Consider the following 21,996-nt stretch of genomic DNA (forward strand, 5'->3'; position numbering starts at 1 on the left):
AGCGATGAATGGGACACAGCAAACATTTGGAAGAAGGTGCTCTGGTTGGATGAGACCAAAACTGAACATTTTGGCCTAAATGCAAAAAGCTATATCTGGCAGAAAACTAATACTGCAAATCACAATGAACGCACCATCCCCACAGAGAAACATGATGGTGGCAGCATCATGCTGTGGGGATGCTTTTATTTAGCAAGGTCAGGGAAGCTGATGGGAAGATGGATGGAGCTAAATACAGTCTAATCCCGGACTAGAACCTGGTAGAGGCTGCAATAAACTTGAGACTGGGTTGGAGGTTCACCTTCTAGTAAGGCAACGACCCTAAACATATAGCCTGAGCTACAATTGAATGGTTTAGATCAAAGCATATTCCTGTGTTAGAATGGCTCAGTCAAAGTCCAGAACTAAATCTCATTGAAAATCTGTGTGAAAATTTTTGTACCCTCCGTCCAATCTGACTGATTTGGCTATTTTGCAAAGAAGAAGTAGCAAAAATGTCAGCCTTTAGATGCAAAGTTTTGATTCTAGGGCTGATTACAAATGCACGTCAAACTTTCCAGATTTTTATTTCTAAAACATTTTGAAAATCATGTATCATTTTCTTTCTCACATCACACATACTTACTACTTTATGTTGGTCTTTCACATAAAATCCCAATAAAATACATTTAAATTTGTGGGTGTAACTTGAAAAAATGTGGAAATGTTCAAGGGGTATGAAAACTTTTTCAAGGCACTGTATCTAGCAGTCAACAAACTCTAACCAAGAGCTACACTATTCGAACGTAGCCTCTGAGAGCCTTTTTTTTTTATAGGGAAGCACTTTTACACCCTCTTGTGGCAAGGCCCAGTGTCTAAGCCGACCATATCTGTAATCAATTATATATCTGCCTGAGACAGATGCATGCTGCATTTGGAAGCAAACATTTCTATATGGGTGCATTTTTTTTTATATCAATGAGTATAAAAATATTACCATAATTATATACAAATATACACTCACCTAAAGAATTATTAGGAACACCATACTAATACGGTGTTGGACCCCCTTTTGCCTTCAGAACTGCCTTAATTCTACGTGGCATTGATTCAACAAGGTGCTGATAGCATTCTTTAGAAATGTTGGCCCATATTGATAGGATAACATCTTGCAGTTGATGGAGATTTGAGGCATGCACATCCAGGGCACGAAGCTCCCGTTCCACCACATCCCGAAAAATGCTCTATTGGGTTGAGATCTGGTGACTGTGGGGACCATTTTAGTACAGTGAACTCATTGTCATGTTCAAGAAACCAATTTGAAATGACTCGAGCTTTGTGACATGGTGCATTATCCTGCTGGAAGTAGCCATCAGAGGATGGGTACATGGTGGTAATTAATAGTGATGAGCGGCAGGGGCAATATTCGAATTCGCGATATTTCGTGAATATTTGGGCGAATATTTGCCATATATTCGAGAATTCGCGAATTCATGATCTCCAGGCATTATTTTCTTGATTGCAAAAATTCACATAAAATTTGCATACAAATTTTCGCATAAAAATTCGCACGAAACTGGTATTTTCACAAAAATCAAATATTCGCAATTACGAATATATTTTGCGAAATTCGAAATATTCGCGAATTCTTAAAGTGCCGATATTCGCGATTAAAATTCGCAATTCGAATATTTGTGATCAACACTAGTCATGAAGGGATGGACATGGTCAGAAACAATGCTCAGGTAGCCCGTGGCATTTAAATGATGGCCAATTGGCACTATGGGATCTAAAGTGTGCCCAGAAAACATAGAATGTGTCGGCAGATAAGAACCATTTGGCCCATCTAGTCTGACCAATATACTGAATACTATGGATAGCCCCTGGCCCTATCTTATATGAAGGATGGCCTTATGCCTATCCCATGCATGCTTAAACTCCTCCACTGTATTTGCAGCTACCACTTCTGCAAGAAGGCTATTCCATGCATCCACTACTCTCTCAGTAAAGTAATACTTCCTGATATTACTTTTAATCTTTTGCCCCTCTAATTTAAAACTATGTCCTCTTGTAGCAGTTTTTCTTCTTTTAAATATTCTCTCCTCTTTTACCTTGTTGATTCCCTTTATGTATTTAAAAGTTTCTATCATATCCCCTCTGTCTCGTTTTTTTTCCAAGCTATACATGTTAAGGTCCTTTAATCTTTCCTGGTAAGTTTTATCCTGCAATCCATGTACTAGTTTAGTAGCTCTTCTCTGAACTCTCTCCAAAGTATCAATATCCTTCTGGAGATATGGTCTCCAGTACTGCGCACAATACTCCAAATGAGGTCTCACTAGTGCTCTGCAGAGCGGCATGAGCACCTCCCTCTTTATACTGGTAATGCCTCTCCCTATACATCCAAGCATTCTGCTAGCATTTGCTCTATGACATTGTCTGCCTACCTTTATGTCTTCTGAAATAATGATCCCTAAATCCCTTTCCTCAGATACTGAGGTTAGGACTGTATCACCGATTTTATATTCTGCTCTTGGGTTTTTTACGCCCCAGGTGCATTATCTTGCACTTATCAACATTAAATTTTAGTTGCCAGATTTTCGACCATTCCTCTAGTTTTCCTAACATCCCCCACACCATTACACCACCACCACCAGCCTGCACAGTGGTAACAAGGCATGATGGATACATGTTCTCATTCTGTTTACGCCAAATTCGTACACTACCATTTGAATGTCTCAACAGAAATCGAGACTCATCAGACCAGGAAACATTTTTCCGGTCTTCAACAGTCCAATTTTGGTGAGCTTGTGCAAATTGTAGCCTCTTTTTCCTATTTGTAGTGGAGATGAGTGGTACCCGGTGGGGTCTTCTGCTGTTGTAGCCCACCTTTCTTTCCCATTCTGACATTCAGTTTGGAGTTCAGGGGATTGTCTTGACCAGGACCACAACCCTACCTGCATTGAAGCAACTGCCATGTGATTGGTTGACTAGATAATCACATTAATGAGAAATAGAACAGGTGTTCCTAATAATTCTTTAGGTGAGTGTACATTCATGTAGAAATTCCTGCCATAGTAAAAAGCATATCCATCCATAGCAATAAAAGAGTTTTCCCAGAATGACAACTTATAACCATTTCACAGGATAGGTGATCAAATCTGGGTGGTCAGACTGCTGCGACTCCCACTAATCACTAGAACAGGGGTCCTGTGCCTGTAATTTGAATTAAACAGTTTTGTATGTGCACACCACCAATCCATTTAAAGTATATAGGACCGCCAAATATACCCAAGTATAGTGCTCGCCTATCTCCAGTAGTCCAATACAGTTTAAATGGAGCTTCGGTGTCTAGGCTTTACTGCCACGCCATTAAAATGGATCCCAATTGTTGTGATTGGAGAGGGTCGCAGTGGTTGTACTCCCCTTCCCCCATCAGACATTTATCGCTTTTTTTAAGAAATCTCATCCACAATTTTGGAAACAAATTTGCATAATAAAATTTACCTGCAATATGGATTCTAAAGCCGCAGCATGTCAATGTATGCTGCAGATTCCTATACTGGATTTTACCCTTTGCAATGCACAGAATGAAATCTACAGCTACTACTGTATGTAGCAAAATCCTCAACAACTCCACATGTGATTTATGTTTTTTTCTGCTACAAATTACATCCTGTGTGGACGGAAACTCAATTGTGCCACTGCTGACATATCACCTACGGCATATAATTATTATACTATATGTAGTATCTGACACATCTTGGTGATGGGACATGACCAATGACCTGGAAGTTGTGAGATGTTATGTTGGACTGCAAGAAAATGTTTCTGGGTCGACAACTAGGGTTAACTAGGGTTATAAATACTAACCTTAGTGAGAATCTGATCTAGGATCTGTCTTGGCATCCTTTGATGTAACTAATCTATATACAGTACATTCTTCATTGATGACATAGGTATTAGGCCCATATTATTGATTCTGGAGAACAAGAGCACAATGGCCCAACAGAGGGCAATTGTTAAATCACTGATAAAGGGGTTGTCCGATTTCTGACATTTATGACCTATGCTCAGGATAGGTCATTAATATCTGATAGGCAACATTCTGACTCCTGACAACCCGGTGATCAGATGTTTGAAGAAACCACAGAGTTCACAGTCGACATTGCACTTGATTGGGACATAGAATAAATACAACTGCTCCTTCCCATTCAAGTCATTGGGACAGAGGAGCTGTAATTACATCTTGTCTTAAACAGCTAATTAGTGGGGTTCCCTGGATTAGGACCCCCCACTCTGATATTGATGACCTATTCTAAGGATAGATAATCAATATTGGAAGCTGGACAACCTTTTTAAAGTGAACCTGTCACCTCTACTATTCTTCCCTAGCTGAAGTCATCATAGGGCTGTCACTTCTGGGCTAGAACTCAGTACTTTTATAGTACTGACAGGCCAAACCTTGTAACTTGCACCAGCTTTGCGAGGAAGATGAGTCTGATGAGACTCACAGCCGCGTCTTCCCTCACCTCTTGGTGAGTTTCTTTCATGTTACGCATAGGAGAGAAACTTGCCAGTCATGGGCAGGAGGCAGGAGATGGTGAAGCTACGAGTGTCATCAGATGTATCTTCCTCACAAAGCCTGCATGCGCTGTGAGATCTGCTCTGTCTGGACTGTAAGTACTGAATACTAGCCCAGAAGTAACAGCCTACTTAAATCAGAGGGTCTGTCACTATATTATGCTGCCTTTGGCGAGGGTTCCCTTTGATTGTCTTGTATAGTAACCACTTTCTTTTCAGAGATTATCTCCAGCAGCAAGGGAAAACAATGGGCTGTAAAGATGGTGCCCAGTTAAGCAAACAGAGTGGTAATGATATTACTATGCATTGTATTACTATACATTTTATCTGAAGTATTGTAAAGCATGGCACAGATAACCTTTCAGTCTGGGTGGATGACATGAGGTTGTTTGGAACCTTTGTATCTGATCTGAATTCCATTTGGCCTACACTGAAGTTCACCACTTGGGCCACTAACAAATTGAGTTTCCTGGATACAATGGACTGGTGGGTGGCTAATTGACACTAGATCTTTACACTAAACCTAGCGACTGCAAATCAGTACTACATAATAGTAGCTTTTACTCCCAGACATTCCAGTCTATTCCTTGCAGTCAGTTCTCCTAAGTTAACAGGATCACATCTGACGCTAACTGCAAGTTCACTATTATACTATATATTGATGTTACTAATAGGTTTAGAAAATCAGATTATCCTAGAGCACTACTTAAGCATGAAAAATCTAAGCCTTAGTGATCAGCCATACATTGGATAACCCTTGTAGGCATCTTGTTTTTGTATTTACATACAGACATCTGAGATTTCATTGGTGCATTGCGCATTGTCCAGCGCTTACTAGTTACACGACAGAAATGCCTGCTCTGCATACTACTCTTAGAGCAGCTGTGGGGTGTAACTATGATTCATAGGGCCTCATAGCAAAATAAGATGGAGCCCCAACCATCTAGTTATGAAAATGAAAACAGCAGCATAAGTAGCAATTATTAAAGGTATGCAATTGTATAATAGCACCATATCTCAGAAAACCCACATTATAGCAAAAAAAAAAAAAAAAACACCATATAGTTCTACACTACAGAAAGGTATAATGTTCTTGCACCTGACTATTTACACCCATGTGCAGATGCTTGTCAGCTATCCTGTAAGGGTTAGTCCTTACAGCACTTTGAGTACTGTACATGATCCCAGGTTCCGCCAACTCCTTATGACTCTGATTAGTGCCACAGCCACGTTACTATCTTATCTTCTATGCTCTCTTTAGGCCTCTTTCAGACGGGCGAGATTTCCGCGCGGGTGCGATGCGTGAGGTGAACGCATTGCACCCGCACTGAATCCGGACCCTTTAATTTCTATGGGGCTGTGCACATGAGCAATGATTTTCACGCATCACTTGTGCGTTGCGTGAAAATTGCAGCATGTTCTATATTCAGCATTTTCCACGCAACACAGGCCCCATAGAAGTTAATAGGGCTGCGTGAAAATCGCAAGCATCCGCGAGCAAGTGCGTATGCGGCGCGATTTTCGCGCACGGTTGCTAGGAGACGATCCTGATGGGGACCTGATCTTTATTATTTTCCCTTATAACATGGTTATAAGGGAAAATAATAGCATTCTTATCACAGAATAGGGCTGGAGGGGTTAAAAAAATAAAATAAAAATTAACTCTGGTAAAAGATCATGTGATGGACCATGTGATGAGCGCAGTGACGTCATCAAAGATCCTATTCCTCAAAGAAGAAGACAGAAGAGAAGTCGGGCTGCGCGAGCAAGTGGATTAAGGTGAGTAAAAAAAATTAAAAAAAAACATTTTTTTTAACCCCTCCAGCCCTATTGTACTATGCATTCTGTACCTAACCCAAACCCAAAATTCTGTGAAGAAGTTCGGGTTTGGGTACCAAACATGCCGATTTTTCTCACGCATTACAATGTTTTGCACTCGCGTGGAAAAATTGTGCATGTTCCCGCAACGCAATCGCATCTTTACCAGCAACGCCCGCGTGAAACCAGCCTTACAGGGATGGTGGTGGTGCTGACTGATCACAGACATGGATTTACAAGCAGATCAGAGCCCAGGACTTCTTCTACAGCATCTTACTGCTGGATCTGTTATCATTACAGTACATTGTTCTTTTTATTATATTTTTTTCGAACAGTTAGTGACCACAGACCCATATGGTACCACATGTAGAAAATACTGTTCTTTTCTATGTATTTTATGAATATTATATGTGTCTGTGATAACTATGTATTACATTACTTAGTGACCTATTATGTCAAAGGTAAAAAGGACAGGGCTGGCACCAACACTGTGGGTCCACTAGGTTTATAGGTGGTGGCATACTGTATACAGCTGGAGGAAGGTCGTGTGCCGAAACATCTCTGTTATGTACCTTTGTGCTCCACAATAAAGCACTCAAAAAACATGTGAGGTGTCATTTATTAAGATAATAAGGTCCAGCACATGTGAATCAAATGTTCATAATGGGTCAATCAAGAAAAATAGTTAAGTCCAGCGTATAGAAATAACCCTTATATAGAAAGATTAAATTTTAATTATTGCTAAATTGACGTATACTACACATAACAATATAGGTAGTGCCATCAGGGTGTTCGGTGGGCCAGTTTTCGAGGGAGGGGAAGGGGGGGGCGGGGAGATGCGTGATGTTGGGGAGAGGGATGATTGTCCCTACACTTGTACCCTAGTCTAGCCCTCTGCCCAGAGACATCCCCTAAGGGTGGGGACTCTCTGTCCTCGATCCTCAGCTACCCATTCCTGCTATACCCTGTCAAGTACAGGTGGGAGGGGGAATGCCCCTGGGTATACTCCTATAAAAGACAAACCTACATTACAAGACCAACAGTGCCCTATGTATACAGCCCTGATGACGCAGAATATCTACAGGTACACGGTGCACTCAAAAACAATTATTATTAAAAACACACTAACGTGATAGTTTCATCAATACATTATAAGATAGTTACAAAGATACAATGACCATAATTGTATGGTTTACCATACAATTATGATCATTGTATCTTTGTAACTATCTTATAATGTATTGATGAAACTATCACGTTAGGGTGTTTTTAATAAAACGGTCGGCCCATCCCCGTCCATGTCATGCCCCTTTTTTTAGACCTGGCACAAGCAGGGAAAAGTCACAGATGTAGCGCAAATAACCTTTGCAAGGCAATCTGCACCAGAAATACACCATATATAGGCAAATTTCTGTTAGTAAATGACCCCCTTATTTGGCAGTGACTTGCATATTGCTATCAGTAATGCAGAACTGGCGTCAGATTAAGAACGGGAGAAAAATATGGATGGAGTCTGTATATTCCTCCTACACTGACATGGGGATCAATTGGCTTTCACTAAACGTTTTCCTAGAGTAAGATAAGGAAATTGAGTTAGCAACTGAGCAGAAGGACTAATGTGAATAAATACAATCTCTGCTAACACAGCAAAAAACATTGGTGCAATATAAGCATCTTCAAATGTAGGTATGCTATGGTATATCTTAGGATGCATATACTATATACCGCTTCTATATATGTCCTGCCTTTTCCTGCACATATTCCCATCTACTATGATTATGAGAATGAAATAGAAAAACTACAGTGTGTTACATCTTACCCAATATAACAGCAATGTGTTAATATATTCAGTCAGTCCAAACATAGCCATATATTTAAACATGCAGAACGATGTGACAATGGCTGCTCGTCCTTCCCTGTTGGGGACAAACAATACATTAAGAGAGTTTTCCAAGATTTTATAACTGATGATCTGTCCTCTGGATAGGTCATCAGTTTCTGATCGGTGGGGGTCTGACACCTGGGACCCCCTCCAATAAGCTGTTTGAGAAGGCACCACTGCGGCCTTCTCCGTGCTTACCAAGCAGAACGTCGTACATTGTATAGTGGCTGTGCTTAGTACTGTGCTCAGCCCCATTCACTTCAAGGAGGCTGAGCTGCTCCTAGGCCATGAGACCGATAAACGTGTTGTCACTGGCCTAGGGAAAGCAGAGAGAAGGCTATGGCACTCACAGGAGCGCTGCTGCATTCTCGAACAGCTGATCTGTGATCCTGGGTGTCAGACTCCCACTGATCAGATACTGATCAGTATGATTTGCTATTACATGGCAAATCACTTCCTTTATTTTAAGGGAAAATGTTAAAGAGGACCTTTCACCTGTAAAAACACTGTAAACTAAGTATGCTGAAATGGAGAGCGGCGCCCGGGGATCTCACTGCACTTACTATTATCCCTGGGCGCCGCTCCGTTCTCCCGTGCTGGCCAATCGCAGCGCAGAGCTCACAGCCTGGGAGGTTTTTTTCTCCCAGGCTGTGAGCTGTGCGCTGCGATTGGCCAGCGCTGCAGCCTAGGAGAAGGAGACGCCCACAGGACAAGGGCAGACACCGCCTACTATAACTTACAGAGGGAAGATACCGGAGGGCATAACGGGAGAACGGAGCGGCGCCCAGGGATAATAGTAAGTGCAGTGAGATCCCCGGGCGCCGCTCTCCATGTCAGCATACTTAGTTCACATTGTTTTTACAGGTGAAAGGTCCTCTTTAAAGGGGTTCTCTGGGAATTTCATATTGACGGCTTATCCTCAAGATGATCAGCTGACGAGCTGTTTGAGGAAGACACAGTGTTTACTGGAGCTCCAAATGAGTGCTGTGGCCGCCTCACGGCTTACCAAGCACAGTGCCGCGCATTAGATTAAGCCAAGCTCATTTGAATGGGACTGACCTGCGTCTAGGCCGTGTGACTAATGAACGTGATTAGAGATGAGCGAATTCATGAAAAGTTTGATTCGGCTAATTCGCTGAATTTTACAACAAAATTTGCTCTGTGGCGAATTACTTTGTTACGAAGCACATTTTTTGTAAGTAGCTGGTGCAATGACAGGGAGCTGCGATAGCGCCCCCCCCCCATCATTGTACCACTCAGATGCAGCATTCATACATGATCGTGGCATCTGAGTGTAAAAACTGCGTAAAATAAAATAAATAAATAAATTCTATCAAACTTAGTCTACATGCACATGATTAAAGTCTATAGGGTTATTCACATGACCGTTCTTTTAACCGCCAGTAAATAGCGTCCGTCCAAAAATAGGACATGTCCTATTTTTTGCCATGTTAACGGTCAGAGGGACACATTGAAATCAATGGGACAGTTTTTAACGGCCGATTGACAGGAGTGCACCCATTTAACGGCCGTTAAAAATGGGTACACTTTACCCAGGAGGGGTTAAAAAAAAACTCACCTCATCCACTTGCGGTGCGGCAGTCTCTTCTCTCATCATTGAGCAGGACCTGCCGAAGGACCTGCGATATGCATGGTGACGTAACTAGGTGAGAGCGCGCAATGACGTCATTCGGGAGGTCACGTTCAGTGAATAGAGAAGAGACAAAAAAAAAACTGTGGTGGGCCATTATGGGACCATTACTTAAACCATGGGGGGAATTATTTAAGATGGGGCCCTACATTGGGGGCATTATTAAAGCTGGGGGCATTAAAAAAATAATACCTACACTATGGGGGACATTATTTTACCAGGGTGCCTACATGGGGGACATTATTAAAGCTGGGGACAGTAACGAAAAAAATATAATTACTACACTGCATGGGGACATTATTTTAGCTTGGGGCCTACCCCATGTATTATTAAAGCTGGGGTCACTATAAAAAAATTATTGCACTATGGGGAAATTATTTTAGCTGGGGGCCTACATGGGGGCATTTTTAAAGCTGGGGCAGCTGTGGGTGTTCTCAGGAGGGTGGGTCTAGAAATAACTGCCAATCAAATTCATCAATTTTTCATGTCCATATTTAACGGATATGAAAAACTGATGCAAAACAGATGCAAAACGGACATGAAAAACGGACACACGGACAGAAAATGGATGCACACACTGATGCAAAATGGCCATGATAAACTGACAATGTGTCCATTTTTAACAGACTTTTTTTTCACTGTCATGTGGATGTTGCCTTACCCCCTCCATTTGCTCACGACGGGCCGGCCGCTGCCATTTTTCTTGAAGATCTGGAGCAAAATCTTGAGATGCGCGAGATTACTTCATCACACGCACAGGATTTAGGCTGAGATCTTCAATCAAGATGGCGGCTGGCGGCCCGTTGCGAGCAAATGGAGGTGGTAAGTAAGAATTTTTAAGTTTTTTTAAACTATTTCAGGTTAAATCAATACGCTAACACGAAGCACGAGGAAATTCAGCTTCAAAAGCAAAACAAATTTATCCTAAAATTCGGATCAAATTCCACTTGGGATTCAATTCGCTCATCTCTAAACGTGATGTCAAATGGCCTAGGAAGAGGCCTAAGCACTCATGGAGACTATGTAGTGTAATTTATAGGTAGCAGCACCTTAAGCTAATTTCCAAATGAGCATTGAAACTCTATAGATTTTAACCAAACCTGAAAATACTAAGAAGATGCAGCACTCCTTCTTAGGTCTGAGCATATTGTGCTCATCCCAAGGGTCCACTATCCAAAACTCAATCTACACAATCTACCTAGTAGACCTGTGAGATGGCGAAACAGCTCTCTTTCTCTGAATACTGGGTTCATTCACACAAACTTATTTAGCATTCTGTGTGCTGTCTGCACCCGTTGCTCCGTTCCATGGCCCCGCATTTTGAGTCCTGTCCTATTCTTGTCCATTTTGCGGACAAGAATAGGCATTTCTATAATAGGCCTCCTGTTCCGTTCCGCAAATTGCGGAAGGCATACGGGCGCCATCCATGTTTTTCGGATCCGCAATTTGCGGACCACAAAATACGGCATGGTCATGTGAACGAGCCCTAAATTAAATGTTCTGGACTGACATTCTGCTGTTTGGCCACAAGATGCTGCTGTTTCCTAACACAGCTACAGACTGCACATATATCTCCTCATTCATGAGAGGGGTGGAGTTACAAGCCTGGAGAGGAAGGCAGCAGCCATCTTAGAGTGAGGCTTTGAGAGACACTGAGGAACTGTGTGTGAGAGCATCCCTCAGTGACCAGAGCAACAAGTAAGTGAAGTTGATCATGTTCAAGACCCTGATCCTGTCCAGAGGAACAAGGATTGCTTCCAAGAACGCTGATAAGACAGAGGAACAAAGCAACATACACTGTGGTACCGCATGCGCATTGGAGAGACATTTGTTCTGTTCAGAGTCACCAGTGGATGCAAAGCAGACCCGGTTGGGTAAGATCAAGCCTGTAGTAGTTAGTTAGTTAGGGTTTCTGTTTGTGTCAGGCCACAAGTGTTAATACTGTTCATTGCAAGGACTCCATAACTTAAAGAGACATTACACATGGGAGAGCTAATAAAATCCCCACAAACTCAAACCAGGCTGGTGTTTTGCGCAGAAGGAATACTCAGGCACGTGCTACAGGACCAGCTATGGGAGGGGGAACACTGTAGATCTGTGTAAGATTGTAAGCTGGTGTGCTGCACCGCAGGCTAGTCCATACCACACACCCATACAGTGATTTTTCTTCTTTTAGGGTAATAACAGGTAAGGTGTGGCAGTTTAGTTGTGCCTGCCAGTAGGCAAATTACTGCTTTTTCCTCCTGCATCCATTGGAGGGCGCCATGCTGAGCAGCACAAGTGTCTCAGCCTTCAGGCTGGGTGTATGTCAATTTATGATATGTTCCCAGCATTTGTGGTTGTGTTTATTGCCACATTTAAGTAAAATTCTGTTTTGGCAAAAGCTGGTGTTGGGGTTGCTTTACTCGTTTGTGATTTCGCTGTATCCTGGGGAGCCCACCCCGGTATACGGTTTACAGACCAGCAACACACTTCCGTTGTGATACAGTGCAAATGCTTTAGTAAAGCTCCAGTGCAAATACTGTATATGTCAGTGTTTTGGGCAACACCCTTTATGAAGCCAAGAAGGAAGAGATGCCTGGCGATGTACATCTCTTCTCCTCACTCAAATTCTGTGATAAAAGGCAATGCCTAAAATTATGCAAAATGTTTGCACTGTTTAATAAAGCATTTGCACTGCATGAAACACAAGTATCTTCTAAAAGGAAGAGACCCCCATACTGTAGATAAATCACTTACTTCAGCAGGTCTGGGACACATGAAATGTTTGTGACCTGTGAGTTAAATGGTGCTGCTACAGACGCCTCTTGTTCAGATAAAGAAATGCCAGCATTAGCTATTTTCAAAGCCTGGAAAAGAAGTTTGTATGTAAATAACATTTTGCCAATATTCGTGTGCATAAAGGCCTGTTCACACATTTTGATAATATAAATCAATTCTCATATTTTTTTAAATAATAAATAGTGATGAGCGAAGTTTTCAAAATTTTTATTTGACTGCGTCGCTGAACTTCAACAAGAAATTTGATTCATTGCAAATTACCTTCCAACGAATCACATTCCATTGTATGGAGTGGACGCAATGACACCCCATGTCATTTAACCCAACAGATGCCACGTTCCACGCTGATTGCAGCATCTCATAGTCACATTTAGGCCTCTTTCACACTGGCAAAATGCGGGCCGCAATACACGAGCACAGTCCGCGGGGCAGCCGCAGCGGATCGCGGACCCATTCACTTGAATGGGTCCGCGATCTGGCCGTTCCGCAAAAAGATAGGACATGTTCCATCTTTTTGCAGAATGGAAGTACGGGACGAAATCCCATGGAAGCACTCCGTAGTGCTTCTGTAGGGTTCCGTTTCGTGGTTTCGTTCCGCACCATTCCGCATCTCCGGATTTGGGGACCCATTCAAGTGAATGAGTCCGCATCTGTGATGCGGAATTCCCATGGAACGGCACCCGTGTATTGCGGTTCCGCAAATGCAGTCCGCAATACGGAAACGGGGCGCACACGCCAGAGTGAAAGAGGCCTTAGCCTATTAGGGGCTTAACAGAGGTTAAAACATAAAAAAAAAAACATACCCACCCCATTAATTTGATCACGTAGAAGCCGTCACCGCCATCTTGATTGAAGAAAATGTGCCAATTCTCTTGCGTGCTAATGTGATCATGCTGGTCAGACGCTGTGACATCACACATCAGTGCGCATAAGAATTGGCACGTTTTCTTCAATGAAGATGTCCGCGATGGCCTCTCCGCAATCAAATGGTTGAGGTAAGTATTAGTGTTGAGCGAATCAAAGTCAACTAAATGGACTTTAATCCAAATTTCAGGATGAATTTCATTTGCCACAAAGCCGAATTTCCTCGTGCTTCATGGTAGCGAAACTATTTAACCTGAAATAGTGCAAGAAACAAAACAAATATATGTACCTGCTCCATTTGTTCGCCATGGGCCGGTCGCTGCCATTTTGCTTGAAGATCTCGGCCGAAATCCCATGTGCTGTGATGTATGATGTCACCATGCCGGCCGGTTAGCTCTTCAAATAGGAAGGTTAGTGGCCAGCCCATTCCAAGCAAATGGAGCAGGTAAGTATAATTTTTTTATTTTTATTATTTTACACCATGTCATGTATATCAGAAGCCGTGATCATGTATGAAAGCGGCATCTGAGGGGTACAATGACTGAGGGCGCCAATCGCCGCTCCCTGTCATTGCACCCACTACTTACAAACACATGCACTTCCTGACTAAGTAATTAGTCACAAAGAAAATTTTGTAATATTTCACTCATTTCTAGTGAGTGTTTATTATATATTTTTTGACTGCCATTTCAGGAAAAATTTACTTGTTACCACAAAACGCCAAGAAATTTAGATTCATGGGGAATTAAATTTTTACTGAAATTCAGATCGAATTTAAAGTTAACTCAAATCTTCGTTAACTTCAACACTAATAATAAATAATGTTTATTTAAATAGCATTTTATTCAAAGTGCTATTCAAATTATTATTTATTTTATTGTTCCATAGTTCTTTACATAACATTGCAAGGATTACAGAGGACACAGTTCCGGCCAAAATCCTGAAACACTACCGCACTTGCCAGATCCGGCATTAATTTCCATAGAGATGTATTAATGCCGGATCCGGTACCAAGTGTTCCAGAAATTGCCACATTGCCAGATCCGTTTTTCAGTTCTGCGCATGCGCCGGGACATAGAAGGAGCTATTTTGGCTTTTGATGTTTGAAAGAAAATTTATACCAGATCCGTTATTTCAGAGATCCGGAAAACTGGCTTTCCGTTTGTACGCGGCTTGCTGGTTCCGGCAGGCAGTTCCTTTGACGGAACTGTCTTCCAGAATCAAAAAAACGCTAGTGTGAAAGTAGCCAAAGAGATACAAAAGTTCAGAGAGGGCTGTAAAAATCTCTAGACATGTCATGACCCTATAATGCTTGGGTCCCTCCTCTAGAGGATACTTAGGGCTCTTTCACACCTGCGTTCTTTTCTTCCGGCATAGAGTTCCGTCGTCGGGGCTCTATGCTGGAAGAATCCTGATCAGTTTTATCCTAATGCATTCTGAATGGAGTTAAATCCGTTCAGGATGCATCAGGATGTCTTCAGTCCCGGAACGGAGCATTTTTTGGCCGGAGAAAATACCGCAGCATGCTGCGCTTTTTGCTCTGGCCAAAAATCCTGAAGACTTGCCGCAAGGCCGGATCCGGAATTAATGCCCATTGAAAGGCATTGATCCGGATCCGGCCTTAAGCTCAACGTCGTTTCGGCGCATTGCCGGATCCGACGTTTAGCTTTTTCTGAATGGTTACCATGGCTGCCGGGACGCTAAAGTCCTGGCAGCCATGGTAAAGTGTAGTGGGGAGCGGGGGAGCAGCATACTTACCGTCCGTGCGGCTCCCAGGGTGCTCCAGAGTGACGTCAGGGCGCCCCGGGCGCATGGATGACGTGATCGCATGGCACGTCATCCATGCGCATGGGGCGCTCTGACGTCACTCTGGAGCGCCCCGGGAGCCGCGCGGAGGGCTGCTCCCCCGCTCCCTGCTCCTACCATGGCAACCAGGACTTTAATAGCGTCCTGGCTGCCATAGTAACACTGAAAGCATTTTGAAGACGGATCCGTTTTCAAATGCTTTCAGTACACTTGCGTTTTTCCGGATCCGGAGTGTAATTCCGGCAAGTGGAGTACACGCTGGATCCGGACAACGCAAGTGTGAAAGAGGCCCTACCTGCTTCCCGGCACCTGCATCCCTCCGGGACCCTACTAATTTTATTTTTTTCTTATACAATTCAATTGAATGTTATCCTCAGCTAAATAAAATGACAAAACACAAATATGTGTGAATATTCCATAGTCAATCAAGAGATCCCAGACTGAAGGAGAAAATTAATTCTATGAAAAAAATAAAGCTCTTGAAATTGCAAATAAGTGAAATCCTTTTCTCTCTGTCATAAGGGTCAAGGTTAAAGGGGTTGGTCATTTCCTATATTGATGACCTGTTCTCAGGATAAGCTATCAGTATCAGATCGGCAAGAGTTCAACTTCCGGCACTCCCACTCATCAGCTGTTAAAAGAGAACGCATCTTTCGTGTAAGCAATATATTTTCACTGTTTGCCTGCTTGCCATCGACATCGCAGTGGTGAGTAAGGGCAATGGCAGCTCCTCCTTCGCTGAGTTTCATTTAAACAGCTGATCAGAGGGAGTCTTGGAAGTTGGACCTGTGAAGATCTGATATTGATAACCTATCCTGAAGATGATGGTGCGCTTCTTCTGGACGCTAACATCGAGTTCATACTTGAGTTATTGGGTCAGTTTTGGCCCCGTGACTGCTTAAATAAGTGTCATACTGACTCACAGTATTATTTCACTACCAGAGCAGACTCCCTATGCGTGCTACTACAAGGCACAGTGTTCTACACCACTATAAAGTCTCTCTGAAGCCAGGAAATAGCTGTTTTTTAATGCGATTCACCGCAAATAAATTCGCTTATCTCTATTTTCATATATAAATTAGACTTGCAACTATTTTGCATATGATTAGTTATGCAGATTCTTGTCATGTTACCTGCATTGTTACTGTTCTACTCCTGGTGGTGGAATAATTATTTTCTTGTTGTATACTACAAATTACAACCTGCTCTCACATTCCCTAATAGCTGACTGTCTTATTAGGTTGATTCCCAAGCGAATGGTCACTGTTTTAAATCTAGGAGCATCCATTTAGAAGATTTACCAAGAAATGAGAAACAGCATCATGCAGCTCATCGATAGCGGTATCTCAGCCAAGAAAATTGGCAAACTGCACCATGTGAGTGCCATGACAGTTGGAAAAATATGCAATGAAGTACATCCATCCATTTTGAAGCCAAGAAGTGGACATCCAGGCAAAATATCGGAGTCAACAATACTTAGGGGCATTGAAAACCCGGAGAGAGGCTTAGACCTCACTGTGCAGGCACTGAGTGGCGTCAGTGAAATGGAGATAGGAGAAGGGCAAGATCTGAATTTAGCAGTAGCGTTAACTTAGGAAGAAAGGGTAGAGTGAAAATTGCCAGGGAGGCTATTCCTGAGCTGGAATCCCCTAGTAAATATGCCTGTTTGTCTGATATCAGGGCTGAAGGCCCAGGGACAGCAACACTGCAGCACAGCATTTCTCCTAGCAACCAGGAAAATGATTGCTACAGGAAGGATGGGAAAAGTAGTGCAGCAAAGGTCAGACAGATGCTGGTGGAAGGGGACTCTATTATTAGGAGGACAGACAGGGTCATCTGTCGCAGAGACCGTGAATGCCGAACAGTGTGTTGTCTTCCGGGTGCTCAGGTTCAGCATATTGAGGATCAGATTTACATATTGCTGGTTGGGGCTGAGGAAGACCCGGTGGTCATGGTACACATTGGCACCAATGAAAAAGTCAGGGAGAGATGGAAGGTACTTAAAAATTATTTTAGGGAACTAGGTGAGAAGCTCAAGTCCAGGACCTCCAAGGTACTGTTTTCAGAAATACTACCAGTGCCACGAGCGTCACCAGAGAGACAACGGGAGCTTAGGGAGTTAAATAAGTAGCTCAGAAGATGGTGCAGGAAGAAATGGTTTGGGTTCATGGAGAACTGGGCTGAGTTCTCTGTCGGCTACAGACTCTACAGTAGGGACGAGCTGCACCTTAATGGGGAGGGTGCAACTGCCCTGGGGGAAAAAATTGTTAGAATGCTGGAGGAGCTTTTAAACTAGGATCTTGGGGGAGGGTGGCGGACATACTAAATAAGGGGGTAGATAGTGTAGATAGAGAATGGGATATAGGAGGGAACAGTAGGGATTTAGTGTGGCTGGGGTTAGTGAGGAAAGTAGGGAGAAGACTGGGCAGAACTGTACACCGGTGAAAAATAGAGCTGCCGGTAACAAGAACCTGTTACATACAAACATCAACCAAGGTAACAAAAAAGTTCCCGGATATGCACTTTACAGTGAATAGTAATTTAAAATGTATTTTCTCAAATGCCAGAAGTCTAGCAAACAAAATAGGGGAGTTTGAGACTATGTTACTAGAAGAACACAGAGATGTAGTTGGTGTGGCTGAGACATGGTTTGACTCTTCCTATGACTGGGCTGTTATATAGAGGATTTTACACTATTTAGGAAAGACAGGGTCAATAGAAAAGGCAGTGGTGTGTGCTTATATGTGAAGAGTGATCTGAAGACAAGTGTGAAAGAGGCAGTTGTGGGTGCGGATGGTGAGGATGTTGGATGTTGAAACCTTATGGGTGGGAGTTCAAAGGGATATAAAAAATGAATACTTGGTGTAATCTATATACCCCCTAACATCACAGAGGAGATAGTAGCTCAACTTTATAACCAGTGGGCTGCACAGGCTGGTACAGTGGTCATAATGGGAGATTTTAACTTCCCAGACATTGACTGGGGTCATAGTTCTGCCTCTACCGCAAATGGAAGAAGATTCCTCAACTTGCTGCAGGACCACTTTATGGGCCAGTTTATAGAAGCTCCCACTAGGGAATATTCTCTGTTGGATCTGGTAATTTCTAATGATGCAGAGCTTGTTGGAAATGTTACTGTTCAAGAAACACTAGGTAATAGTGACCACAATATAATGATATTCCCTCTAAATTCTAAGAAGCAAACTCTGTCAGGCAGAACAAAAACAATGAATTTTAAAAAGGCTAATTTCCCTGGGTTCAGGGCAGCATTTCAGGGCATAGACTGGGAACAGCTACTCTCACATACTGTAATACTGAGGATAAATGGGAGAGCTTTAAAACCACATTGAGTAATTGCACTAAAAAATGTATTCCTTTAACAAGTATAAAGGGCAAATATTAAACCCCCCATGGCTTACAGCTACTGTAAAAAGTACAATACACGTAAATTACAAAAAAGGAATTTAAAAAATACAAATCTGAATAGTCAGCTGTAGCCTTTGAAGTTAACAAAGGGCCTAATAAAACCTGTAAAATGGAGATAAAATTTGCAAAAATACAAAACGAACAGCAGGTAGCAAAAGAGAGCAAAACAAATCCCACAAAATACTTTAACCCCTTAAGGGCCTCTGCCATACATGTACGGAGGAGGTCCAGACCACAAACATGGCGCCTGCTCGCACGTGCAGTGGGCACCTTAGCTGTGGGGTTTCTGCTATTTCAAATAGCAGAGGCCCGTGGCACATGTATGCGATCAGCCATAAGGCTAATCGCATGCATCTTATCATTCAGATGCTGTGGACAAATGTGACTACGGCATCTGATTAGCCCGGAACCGGAAGGCGCGCACTTCCGGTCCGGTAACAGTGTTCCCCGGCTGAGATTGGGGAACCCGTTACATTGCGCTAATTGTTCGAAGCCTCAAGCAGGCTTCATAGTCAATTAGATTACTTTACCAATATAGGCCACTAGGTGGCAGACTTGTATTGGTATAGTGCAAATAAAGTCTTCAATGATGGCTATTAGTGTTGATCAAGCACCAAAATGCTTGGATGCTCTGGCCAAACACATCGGGATGCTTGGGTGCTCTACAATGGAAGCCATAATGGAAGTCAATGGGAGAACCTGAATATTAAACCAGGCACCCCCTGCTCTGAAGAGGGGAGGGTGCCTGGTTCATAGGAAAAGGTCAGAAATTGATGGAAACACCACCAAAATGGTTTGAAAACAGCATTGGGGATGTCTGGATGCATCTTGGACTCCCAGGTCACTGCTGGGAACTACGTTGACGAGTATGAGACTGTAAAAAATATTATAAGTGATAACCAACATGGGTTTACCAAGAACAGAAGTTGTCAGACTAAGCTGATTTGCTTTTATGAGGAGGTGAGTAGAAGCCTGGATAGAGGGGTGGCTGTGGATGTAGTGTTTCTGGATCTTGCAAAGGCTTTTGATACTGTCCCCCATAGACATTTAATAGGTAAAGTAAGGTCTATAGGCTTGGAAAGTATAGTCTTTAAAGGGAACCTGTCATCAACTTTATGCTGACCTCAATGAGGGCAGCATAAAATAGTGACAGAAAAGCTGATTTCAGCGGTGTCACTCATGAGCTAAAATTAAGTGGTTGCCAAGAACCAGTATCATAATCATTACAGCCCAGGCCTTGAAAATAGTCAAATCTACTTGAGAAGAGTCATGGTTATTCATAACCACCTGCACTCCCACTGATCTGCTGATGATTGGCAGTTCTCTCCTAGAGAGAAAGAGAGAAAACTCGATAGGAGACTGTCAGTCATCAGCAGGTGGGCAGGGAGAGCAGAAATTTATGAATAACCATGACTCTTCTCAGGTGGCAATGACTCTTTTCCAGGCTCAGTCTGCAATGATTGTGATGTTTGTTCTCGGCAACCACTTACTATTAACTTTTAAATGACAGACTGGTGAAATCAACTCGCCTGTCTCTACTTTATGCTGCCTTTAGTATGGGCAGCACAAAGTTGATGACAGGTTCCCTTTAATAAGATTGAATCGGCCCGTGTGCAGAGAGTTGTGGTCATTGATTCCTAATCAGAACAGTCCGGGGTTATAAGTGGTGTACCCCAAGGTTCAGGTCCTCTGTTATTTATTTTATTTATTAATGATATTGAGGACAGGATTAATAGCACCATTTCTATTTTTGCAGATGACACTAAGCTATGTAGTACTGTGTTGTCTATGGAAGATGTCCGTAAAATACAAGCTGACTTGAACACTCTGAGTGATTGGGCATCAACATGGCAAATGAGGTTCAATGTGGATTAATGTAAAGTTATGCATCTTGGTAGTATTAATATCTGTGCTTCATATGTCCTAGGGGATGTAACACTGGGAGAGTCACTTATAGAGAAGGATTTGGGTGTCCTTGTAGATGGTATATTAAATAATAGCATACAATGTTAATCAGCTGCTTCTAAGGCTACCAGGATATTGGCATGCATTAAACAAGGCATGAACTCTCAGGGAAGGGATATACTACTACTACTTTACAAAGAGTTGGTGTGGCCTCATCTGGAATATGCAGTTCAGTTCTGGGCACCAGTCCATAGAAAGGACGCTCTGCAGCTGGAAAAAGTACAGAGGAGAGCGACTAAACTGATAAGGGGCATGGAGGGTCTAAGTTATGAAAAAAGATTAAAAGAATGAAATGTATTTGATCTTGAGAAAAGACGTTTAAGGGGGACATGACTAATCTATACAAATATATAAATGGGCCATACAAAAAGTATGGTGAAAAACTGTTCCATGTAAAATGCACTCGAAATACAAGGGGGCACTGCCTCCGACTGGAGAAGAAAAAGTTCAGTCTCCAGAAGCATTAAAGCTTCTTTACTATAAGAACTGTGAATCTGTGGAATAGACTTCCTCAGGACTTGGTCACAGCAGGAACAGTGGACAGTTTTAAAAAGGGTTTAAATGAATTCTTGAAAGTAAATAACATCCATGCAAGTACTGTGTGATGCGCATCACACACGTTTGGAATGGAGGCCTGAAAAAAGTGAAAAAGCCTTGACTTCAATATCATCATAAGAAGCGTTGGCTTGAGTTTGCAAAAAAGTACGACCAGTGGATAATAGAAGATTGGAAATAAGTGATTTGGAGCAATGAGACGAAAGTTAATAGAGTGGGCTCTGATGGGTGCAAATGGGTCTGGAAGAAACAAGGTAAAGGGGGCTAACGGATTTAGAAATTGAAGAAACTGTCAAGTTCGGTGGAGGAAGCCTGATGATATGGAATTGTTTCACAGCCAAAGGCATGGGATTCTTGACCAGGATATAAGGTGGTCTCAATGCAGAGCTATATGTGAGTATCCTACAGGACGAGTATCCTACAGGACTTCGTACACTCAAGTACTATAGGTATGAAAAGGACAGCATAGTCTCAATGACCCGAAGCATACATCAAGATTGACGAAAAAATGGTTTAATGACAACGAAGTAGAGGTGCTGGATTGCCTTCTACCTGACCTCAACCCAATCTAACACTTGTGAGGAGAGTTGAAGAAAAAGGTGTATTTGCACCCAACTGAGTTGACCTGTATGCATCAAAATTAGGAATGTGTAGAAGAGACCTGGGAACAGATTGTAGTCAAGGCATG

General features: G+C 42.5%; 1 protein-coding gene across 2 annotated transcripts in view; it reads right to left on the reverse strand.

The window, feature by feature from the left end:
* The window catches only part of LOC122934136 (probable cation-transporting ATPase 13A4), a 209,546-nt gene that overhangs the window by 54,182 nt on the left and 133,368 nt on the right, over positions 1-21,996 (reverse strand). For both annotated transcript variants that reach the window (XM_044289352.1, XM_044289351.1), the window contains exons 23-24: positions 12,651-12,760; positions 8,198-8,294 (exon numbers count right to left, since the gene is read on the reverse strand). In XM_044289352.1, coding sequence (XP_044145287.1) covers positions 8,198-8,294; positions 12,651-12,760 — 207 coding nt within the window. The remainder of the gene's footprint in view (positions 1-8,197; positions 8,295-12,650; positions 12,761-21,996) is intronic.

Source organism: Bufo gargarizans, chromosome 4 (genome assembly GCF_014858855.1).
Source record: "Bufo gargarizans isolate SCDJY-AF-19 chromosome 4, ASM1485885v1, whole genome shotgun sequence".
Classification (NCBI taxonomy): domain Eukaryota; kingdom Metazoa; phylum Chordata; class Amphibia; order Anura; family Bufonidae; genus Bufo; species Bufo gargarizans.